An 11,245-nucleotide genomic window follows, 5' to 3' on the forward strand; every position below is an offset into this window, starting at 1 on the left:
GAGAGAGAGAGAGAGAGAAATGGTAATCCAATCCCTTGAGTTAAATGACATTTTGTTATTTTTAAACTTCCATGTGTATCAAATGTAAATCCCTTTCTGTGGTTGAATCATTTAGTTTCAAAGCAAATGTTCAAAGCAAATAATAACGTATGAATTTATTGTAAATTAAATTTGAAAGAGAATCAAAGAACTCCGCAATCCAATTTTCCATATAATTAGTGCGGAGCCCTTTAATACATTTCTTGAATTAAATTGTTTTAATCCTATTGTTTTAGTTAAGTTAACACAGTATATTGAATAAAAGCAGTGGCGTTCTATAGAAATAATTAAAAATCACTTAAATTGGATTTAATTTGACATTATGAATGTAATAGTTAATAGCGTTTATTTATTTGTACAAACGCCTGTGCAAACAATTTTGTCTCTAAACCGCTGGACCATAAAAATACCACAATTATTGGCGCGTTCCGAGGAATAGTTTCACGTAAATTCGAAGTTAACTAATGTCTTTTCCGATCGCGATTTCTTACCAACTTCTGACTTGCGGTCAAGGAAGTTTGTCGCTTTTCTTCCGTGACTGAACTTCTGCCACGCTATTATTTATCACTCGTGGCGCACATTGCTACGAAAAATCACGATAAAATTAGCTTCCAGACTGCACTTTCTTCGACAGCACCTCTCAGAGCTCTCCGTAATCGAGGCGCGCGATATTTCCTCCCTGCTGTCCGTTATGTTATACTTTCCCTTTGATTTACTACCTATCACATCTGATCAATACTTCATTTGTAATAAAATAATTTACAATCGCCATTTCTATTACACAATTCAACAACAAATCACTTTTTCTCTCTAAAGTTATATTCTCTCCATAGTTATACATATTCCAAATATTTTTTTCGCGTTAAACACTCTTGACATAATTTGCATAGTAGTTAGGATTTTAAATAAATTGAGGTGAAATGAACAAAAATGGCGCTTTTAAAAAATTTTTTCTTAATGAATTATTATTTTTGTATTTATTTACATGCATACATTCTCTCTTTCTCCCTTTCGCTTAATAAAGTTGTCTTGTTTTTGAGTCCAAAAATATCCGTTGAATCATGTTGTCTACTCTTTATCTCTCACATCGCCTATTTCTGCAATCGATAATTCCGTTTTCCGAATATATCCGTTATGTGATTAATTTGAATCAAGTTGCATGAACTGCTCATTTCAGAAACACGAATGTTTAATTTTGATATTCTCGAATCTCTTTTGTTCGTCCCACGTGAACCGAACTTAATTTTTCCGCCAAACACATTAGTTCGAGTTCGAGACTCGAGTTCGATCGCGTGTATTTACTTTTGAGTTAGTCACGCATTTATACACGAAAAGTATGCGCGTTCTAACATCAGTCACGTCGCTAATTGCATCTTTCAATTACGACGATTCATCGAGTAATTAGCGTTCTATGTTATTCTATGTTTCCGAGGCTGAAAACCTGGGAGTCGAGTCCGGCTCACGGGAAACCGCGTCTCAGTCATTTAACCACCATCTTTCTTTTCTATGAGGCAGAAGGGACTAGGGGAAAGGAAGGTGGCAGCTCATTAGATGGTGATTAATTTTCGGCCCGACGCTGCGCACACATAATCGCTCGCCCGTGCTTTTCCTCGTGGTTGGCTACTTCCTTTATTTTCGCACCGACATCCGGTCGCATTACGCCCGCGACTTCCGCAAGCGAGGAAGGCTAGGAGAAAAGGGTAAGCCCATTCATTAAGTATATCTACTAATAACGGTAGTACGAGTTACCGGGTCACATGTCTTGATAGCATGCATCTACACTCTGTAAATTTCTGTAAATTTGACGATACATGGAAAGAATAATTTTGTTGAAATATCTAAAAATTTAGCTATGTACAAATATGAAAATAATTTTGTTAGTCTATCGAAATAACAATTTTAAGAATCTCAAGCATGATGAGCAATGTTGCATAAAGTTTTGACATTCTATCAACCAATTCTTTCCGCACGCATATGTAAAGATGTGTTCATGGTGGAAATAAAAAAGAATTGATGAAATGAATTTTCTCGATCTTTAAGCATAACCATAGCGGGAAGAACCGATGTCACCGAAGAAGGCAGCGCCGATTTTCAAAACAGATTATAAGATATCAAAATCCTTTCTAATTTTTTCATGCTGTTAGTCATTTCCTCATTCGATATTTTTATTGATACTGAGTATCCTACTTACATTTGCATAGCGATGTATTTCAATAAATCTTCTTTAAAACGTATACTGAATGAGTTATTAGTAATAGAAAATTTATTTTATTAATTTAAAATCTCTATGTATTAGCTATAAATCTTTATATATTAGCGTAGAATAATATGATTTTTCCTAAAATTTAAATTTATTTAATATTTTTAATAAATATGATAATATAAATAAAAAATATATTTTAATAGTTTTCTTACAATCTATATATTAACTTTTCATATACGCACACATATTTTTATTTACTCTAGACACTCTAGGTCTTTTCTGTCCAACCCAAATTTTTTTACTGTGTGTGTTCTAAGCTTCTAAAAAAATTTAGAAAAGTTCAGGATTACTTATTCAACAAAAATTAATATGTGCCAAGAAATTTGAGAGTAAAATTTCTAGGTAAAAAAAAACTCAGTGTACCATGCCTACTTAGGATTAATAATACTTTTCTTATTCATGCTTTATTGATGCAAACTGATTATGACCTGGGTGTTTTTTTATTATTTAGCATTACGAAGAAGTAACGCATTGCTGATTTCTAATGATTTGATTCATGCACATTCCATATGCATAAGAAAAATAAACAGGATATTCCAGACTGCCTAATCTTTTATATAAATCTTTTATATAACTTTAGATTTCTTACTCAATTCAGAAATAATATTCATCTAATATAAATAAAACTCTGTTATTGTTTCTTATTTATATTTAAGTACTAGCTTATGTATAATCAATTCGTTCAGGTAAATAATGAAATCTTTATTTAATAATTAATATAAATTTTAGAAATAATTTTTATATAAATCCTACTTTAATAAAAATTTCATTGCTAAGATTTGCGGGGTAGAATAATAAAATTTGCGTACATGAGCAAAGATTCTCTGTACATAAATCACGACAGAAAATTACATTTAAAATGAATTGTTAATGAATTTTATCGATATCTCTAAGACCTTAGAAACATTTGAAATTATCTCAAAGATAAATGGCACCTTTAAAACAGAATCGTGAATATCGAGATTCACCGAGAGATTTTATGTATTGCGAGGGATCACGATAAGCAACTACAACTTTGTATATTGATCCACTCGTTATCCTTGACGTATTCCCATTTACATTCTCCGCTTGCAATAAGGAAATTTTTATTCACAAAGTTCCTTCAGAAGAAGCATGCTAATTAGGACATTGATTGGAATCAGTGAAATCCCGCATCAACTCATGTACTTCAAGCACAGTGTTAGTAATAATCATTACTTAATTGTCGATTGTAGGATTTTCCATTATAAAGATACCCGTGTAATTTATAGTTCTTACTACAGTTCTACATACAGGATTACATACATATATACAGGATTATCACAGAAAATGAATTTGGAAATTTCCTTTTCCCAAATTTTCTAAACGAAAATTGTTTATAAAGCGAAACTTTTGATAATAATTTATTTGTAAATAAAACTTGATTGGAACAACTCAGAACTACCGCCAGAAATGCTGAAATTAATCTGTATGACACATTTCCGCCAAGTGCTGGTAGTTAAAATTGTTTAAAAAATATTTATAAAGCGCAACTTTAACAATAATTTATTTGTATAGAACTCAAGCGAAACAATGTCAGAATTATTGTCAAAAATACTCAAAATTATCGGGGACATATTTCTGTGGAGTTCGAATATTCTAATCTGTATAAAAATTATTAATACTTGGAATTTTGTCCTGAAATATCATATAATAATCAATTTAACATACTATGTCTACGTTATAGCAGGACGCAATGGTGAAGGGAAAAATGTTATTAAAGAATATGACTTCACATATGTAAGAATGGTATTCGTACTGTAGGCTGTGCCCATGTCATGTCGATCATTTAATATCTAGGATATGCTACATACTTTTTTAATAATACGAATACTTTCTAAGCATAGCAATGACATTTGTCATATTGGACAGCTCTGATGATGAACCATCGAATGAATAAAATGACATCATTAGAAGGTCAGAACTACTGTCAGCGGGGGTTTGAGGATTTAAACTTACTTTTTGTCTTGTAGTATATTGATCTATTGTAATTTTACTCATTATTATTTTAATCTTAATTTGAGTATTATCTACGTATAACGAAAATTGAGATGATGACCTAAGTGGAAAAGGGAAAAGAAAAAGAGAGCAAATCTTTGAACTTGTTGAATTGAATTCCATGTGATGAAACACTATGCTAAGAGATATACTCACGTGTTAGATTTAATTCGTTGCTCGTTGTAGCTGCAATGAAAGTCAAGTAATTCCTGCACCAAACCAACCTCCATCATGCCATCGACTCGGTCATTCAGTCTATTATCGAGGATCTTCTGCAAAATTTCGAGAAAAGGAGAGCTCCCTTATTAATTAAGCACGACATTGATAGAAATCGTCCGTTAAGCAATTATTCGATTCAATCGCGTAATATTTCAACGTAACTGTTTTACCGAGATTCTGGGCATTAAATATTCCATCTAACGACAGCGCGAGATTCTTTTTCACGATTCATCCAAACTGAGTTTATAATAAATAAACGTTTTAACGATCGACTTTACTCGCCGAGAACGAGAAGCGAACCGCGAAGAACAGGAATTCGTTCAGGTAAATAATGAAATCTTTATTTAATAATTAATATAAATTTTAGAAATAATTTTTATATAAATCCTACTTTAATAAAAATTTCATTGCTAAGATTTGCGGGGTAGAATAATAAAATTTGCGTACATGAGCAAAGATTCTCTGTACATAAATCACGACAGAAAATTACGTTTAAAATGAATTGTTAATGAATTTTATCGATATCTCTAAGACCTTAGAAACATTTGAAATTATCTCAAAGATAAATGGCACTTTTAAAACAGAATCGTGAATCGAGATTCACCGAGAGATTTTATGTATTGCGAGGGATCACGATAAGCAACTACAACTTTGTATATTGATCCACTCGTTAAACTAATAACCTGTCACAGTACGTATCCAGTATAAATATGATCATTCTTTTAATGTTATGGATTAAGCGTTGTGACATGAATGAATAGAAAAGAGTGGAGAAACTGCGAACACTTAAGGGAAAAGTCAAATAAAGTTGATTATTTATCAATTATATAAATCTTTATTCAAGAGATACAGGAAAGGACGGCTGAAGTATTTAATAATTTAGCCAGATAAAGATCAGAAAATAATTTTGAAGTATCAAAATAATTATACAGGATATTCAAGCTGGTTGATAGAATATAAAAATTGTTTGCAGCACTCGTCGTACTTTTCTAAATAATTATTTTGATTTCAACAAAATTATTTTCAAATCTGTAAATATATTTTCAGATCTAATTAAATTTTAGATTTTAATAAAATAGTTCTTCACATACAGTTATTTGGGTTTAATCTATTATACAATAATAAATATTATCTTAAATGGCATATGCAGTTTGGCATAGTCGTGTATTGTAATGCAGCTCACTAAGCTCCGATTATCAACATTATTTTGACTTTAAGTAAAGTTTAAAACTCTCTTTTTCTCTTTAATGCTGAGAGAGAGAGAGAGAGAGAGAGAGAGAGAGAAAATAAACAGAGTTTTAAGCCTTGTTTCAAATCAAAGTAACAGTTAGTGCAATCGGGTCTAAAGGTACATTGGATGCAAGAAGTGAATCATCAGTAATATACTGTAGTAGTAGTTTACATTTACCTCGTGTTTGCAATTCCTCCACTTTACTCTATAAAAATTTAGAGTTTAAAACAAATTAGCAGAAATACATTCGTAAGTAGAACGTAAGTAGAAACGCAAAAGTGCCCTGGTATTTCGTAGGATACCTATCGTTCCTATGATCAGATAAGATACGAATTGGAATCATATCGATGACTACATATCTCTCGTTAAGATCACGATCCTGCTGAGAAAAAAAAAGAAGAAAAAAGAGAGCAATCGATATGTAGACTCAATATGTAGGCTCATTATCGAGGATGGTCCTTGCTATTGATTAACGGTTCAACGACACTGAGAATAATCGACCATTCTGTTAGATAAGAAAAATTTGTTGGCCTTGGTAGCTATCCAAGTTTTGCAATTGTTCTTCTTCCACATGACCTTGCTAATAGCGAAAACGTTAGAAGGTGACGTGTCCTCGAGCTGGCTAACGTACGAGATTATACTGACAAGCCGGTTGTGCATGTGGCCGGTTTTCGAGTAGTTTTAAGCACGAGCGATACATCAATCTGACATATACGATTCACGAAGTAGACTTTGTACTCCTGTTTATCAGCGGTTTAAACATATCGATGATGCGGAAAATATCATTGAAAGCGATCGCGGGTAACGACACCTGTGCCATATAGTGCCTTCGAGGATAACAAAAAAAGCATTAATATACAGGGTGTTTCATGACATTACGAACAAATTTTAGGGAATAGTAGATCTTATCAAAAATACAACTTGTTGTTGAATTTGTGTCTTCCGACGTATTTTTAGCCCCCGCCTCTTCCTCCCCCTTTTACTTGTTTTATCTTTTCGCAAAAAACAAAATCAAACATAAATTGATTCTTTTGGGTGCTTTTAGTGAAATATACTATTCCTTGAAGTTTGTCCCTAAAGTCGTGAAACATTCTGTATAATCGCGTAATTTATTTTGTGTATAATCGAGAAATATCTTTTGGATTTACAACATGGCCCGTTATTCTGAGAGATGCACGAAAAAATAGTTAAACGCGCACACGCAATTGCACATTAAAATTCAATGTCAAATGCTGTTGTCCGTTTCTGCGGTTTAATAATCTAATAAAAGATTGATAAATGAAAGCGTGTAATATGAATCAGAGAGTTGCATTAATCGCGCAAACGCAGAGTTTTTGTTACGAGCACAGTAATCACGGAGGCATGAGAGATTTTATAATAATAAAAATGTTGCTTCCAATTTTAGTTTCCTGTTCCTATACATTTTCGCCGTGTTCGACCTTGGTCAATGTCCGAGACAAGGCTGAACTAATATTCTATAGAGCATAAAGTATAAATTAATTAAATTTCGCATTTAATAATCCTTACTAATGACCAAATAATACTGATAAATGGTATATAATAAATTATATCAATAACAGATAATATTTATGTTATAGCTGAATACAATTAAATAAGCGAATGTAGAATGCCTGCTACAGTCGCATCGTGGTAACACAAAGAATCGAAATTGGCTTGTCGTAGTTGCTGACGTAATTGTAGACACTCTTAATTAAATAAGTGTTTAACGATCGAGCAATTTCGTATCACGATATTGCGCGAACCGCGAATTCAAGATATAATCGACCTTCCAAAATTAGTCGCATTAAAAAGTAAATGAACGAACTGATGAATATTTGATTATAAGAATGTTGAATGAATTACAGATGTTTTCAAAATAATGAAAAAAATTATAAACAAATTACGAATTATTCTAAATCACACTTAAAAGTAATATAAAAAATTTAATGGCAGTTTAGAACATAAATTAACAATTAAGTCAAAAAATAGAAGTGTTTTTATCTCTTTTATGATGGAAATATAATTAAGAAATAATTAAAAAATTTCAATTTTTTTATATAAGTACTTTAAGTGTTTAATATAATTTATGTAAAATTTTATTGCAATACGCAGATTACTTGTTCTATAAATAAACAAAATTTATTTATTTATTATAGAACAAATAATCTCGGTAATAAAACTTTGTATAAATTATCTTAAACATTTAAAATATTTATATAAACAACTGAAATTTTTGTTATTATTTTTGTAAAACAATTTAATTTTAAATAACAAATAAATAACAAATAAAGTAAATGAACTATAAAAATGTGTTGCATTAAATAAAAATATTCTTTACACAATTTTATATATAGTTTATTTATAGTATAAATATTAACACATTTCCAATTTCAATTTACTTTGCAGGGATTGTAAGGATGATACATCCTTAAAGATACAACAGCAAACATAGAATAGAGAGTGTAAGCATGTCTAAGACTTTGCTTTGCGCCATCGTGTCTAAGACAAACAGCTACGATATTTGGAAGCGTTTTTTGCCTGATCAGGGCACTGAAATGTCGAAAATGTTCGAAGTTTCGATGCCTGTGAGACTATGTCTTGGGAAATATAACGTGTGTTTCGTTAAATACTAAAAATTATCGCTTTATTAATTCAGACATGAGAGTAACATACGATAAAATAATTTCTAATAATTTCCAATAATAATTTTTAATAATTTTTAATAATTTTTAATTTCGAATAATTTTTAATTTTTAATAACTTTTAATCATTTCACCATTATGTATTAAACAGATTTATTAGATAAAATACTTTCATACATAAAAATCGAAGTATATAAGAGTTTGCAAAAATCTACATCAGGGAAGACTCGCATTAACTATTTGTCAATATACGAATACCGGGATGTCTATTTCAATTTCCTACTAAAAAAATTTGATGGTATCCGATTAAATATCGACAAGCAATTTTTGATATATTTGGATAATTTCATATAAACTCATTAATTTAAATATTTGTGAAAAAATTTTGACTTTGTGGTTAAACCTGGCTACATACAGAGTATTTAGTACTACCAAAAATTTTTTTTATATTTAATTTTAGAAAAAAATTTTTAGATAAAAATGGAACGCGATTTTAAGAGGGACATTTTGTGATTCACTTTTGTTTAAACCATTTTTTCTAAAATTAAAAATAAAAGTTTTGGGGATGATAAATTAAAATGGATTACGCCTTATAAAGATATAATATTACGATATAATAATACGGGAAGCTGAATATCGACATATATTTTGTATTAAACAACTTTAAATTTGAAAAATAGGAGAGATTTAATTAGTATATTTATATACACACACACACACATGAGGTGTAAATCGGATTATCTCTATGCGAAACACCTTGAATAATGCTAATGTCGGTAATACTTGAACTTTATCAATCTAATCTCGAAAAGTATTTAACCAAAAGAAGTCTCATTAAGATCTTAATGCCACAAGAATATTAAATAAAAAATAGAAGTTCCTATTAAAAATTTCAAAGTTGACTTTGAGAGCTTCTTTATATGTGCTCAAAATTAAATAAGTATCGTCATCTAATGTAGTTGTTAAAATCCTACAATTTTTGTATGTGTTTTTTTTCTCAAATGTCTTGTTTTCGAGATATTTTACTGATTCGATTTTTATAGCTGTAGAAAGAGGATAGGAAAAGTTATTTAGAATATCGATCATTAGACAAGGCTATATATTATTAGAATAAGTCTAGAAACAGTCTTGAAGGATAAGAAATAATAAGGATTTATAATCTGTAGCGAAATTCCATAGTATGTATCTGGATATCCTGAATATATTGATATAGCATAAAACTTCCGGATATTGACATAATGGTTAATTATGAATAATGAAACTAATTATACATTTTTATATTTCTATAGAAATCTAATATTGGTCAACTTGTTATTGAAAAACAGAAATTAAATAGATATTTATTTGGAATAAAAGTAATAATAATTAAAAGTAACAGTAATAGTGAGCTTTTAATATTTAAAATAAGTATAATTAATTGTTCTTTTACGTTAAATTTCAATTTTGACTTATTTTCATAAATTTAAACATTTTTATTTTCATATATTATCTGTAAAGTTAACATATGACAAAATATAATTTCTAAACATTTATTAAATAGATTTATTAGATAAGTATACTTTCATAGAGATAAAAGTTGCAATGTAAAAATCATAGTAATAAGAGAATTTATAAAAGTTTACATCAGTAGAGAATCAATTTATTATGGATAATAAAAATAATAATACATCTTTTGCATTCATCTCGTAAACTTCAAATTTTATTCTTTTTTTCATCGATATTTCTTTGTTTTTTTCGTTAATAGTTTGGATACACGAATCGTGCGAGAAGTTCGGGAGTCTTTGTTAACCGTAGAGCATGGTGGGGAAGGCGTGCGTCGCGGCGCCGTTGATGTTAGAGCCGTAGAACCGAATTGTAATTCTCACGGCCGTTCATGGTTAAAACGCGACCTCCGCAACCCGTTTCGGCTATGCGTTCACTTTAAATCCCATTTAAATGCCGGAGCCTCGCGCCCTATACACACACACACACCCACACACGTACGCACGTGTGTGACGCACACTTGCATGTGAATATGCATACACACGACTCTCTTCTCTTCATTTCATTCATGCGCGTCGCGGCGCTTGGGACACAGCCGTTGATGACGCAAGTCGATGGTCAAAGTCAGCTATTTGATGACCACACGGTACATAAGTCACTATGTCGCTAAACTACATTCCATATGTATCCACGTGCGTGTTCCGTGCGTTCACACTATGACAGAATTTACAACCAGCACGGGTGGCATTGAGATGGATATAGATGTGTGTGTGTGTGTGTGTGCGTGTGTGTCGAATTTTAGCAGCTATCTTTTTCATGTCAAATGTGAGATATGATATGATTATCGGGCATTTTTATAATTGACAGCACGCGTAACTTCGATAACGCAAACAAAGTGGAGAAAATTGACATTTAAAAATACTTCTTCCTTACAAAAAAATGTTTTCTTTTAAATAAATAATAACGCGATATCTAGCTTGAAAGCCTAAGTAGTTTTCCTTTTCGTAATTTTTAGAGTTAATATAACTGGTCCAATAATTGCTTAAAAAATACATGAAATTTCTATCTAGATAATGCTTACATTAATATGGATTTTGAAACGAAACAACTATAAAAATTGCCTTGATTTACAATTTGACACATGATAATATGGAAATTAAAAATGTTATTTAACTCAAGGGACTTTACCACACACACACACACACACACACACACACACACACACACACACACACACACACACACACACACACACACACACACACGTCTCGTACTATACTACTAACTAACTAATACGTTAACTACAACAACTATACTACTACTCTACAGACTATACTACTACGTTGTTACGTT

General features: G+C 30.9%; 1 protein-coding gene across 1 annotated transcript in view; it reads right to left on the reverse strand.

The window, feature by feature from the left end:
* The window catches only part of LOC105627454 (tRNA dimethylallyltransferase, mitochondrial), a 106,488-nt gene that overhangs the window by 12,429 nt on the left and 82,814 nt on the right, over positions 1 to 11,245 (reverse strand). Inside the window, exon 5 of the mRNA XM_012208736.1 lies at positions 4,475 to 4,590. Within this exon, the coding sequence (XP_012064126.1) occupies positions 4,475 to 4,590 (116 nt within the window). The remainder of the gene's footprint in view (positions 1 to 4,474; positions 4,591 to 11,245) is intronic.

This window comes from Atta cephalotes (genome assembly GCF_000143395.1).
Source record: "Atta cephalotes unplaced genomic scaffold scaffold00009, whole genome shotgun sequence".
NCBI classification, from domain to species: Eukaryota; Metazoa; Arthropoda; class Insecta; order Hymenoptera; family Formicidae; genus Atta; species Atta cephalotes.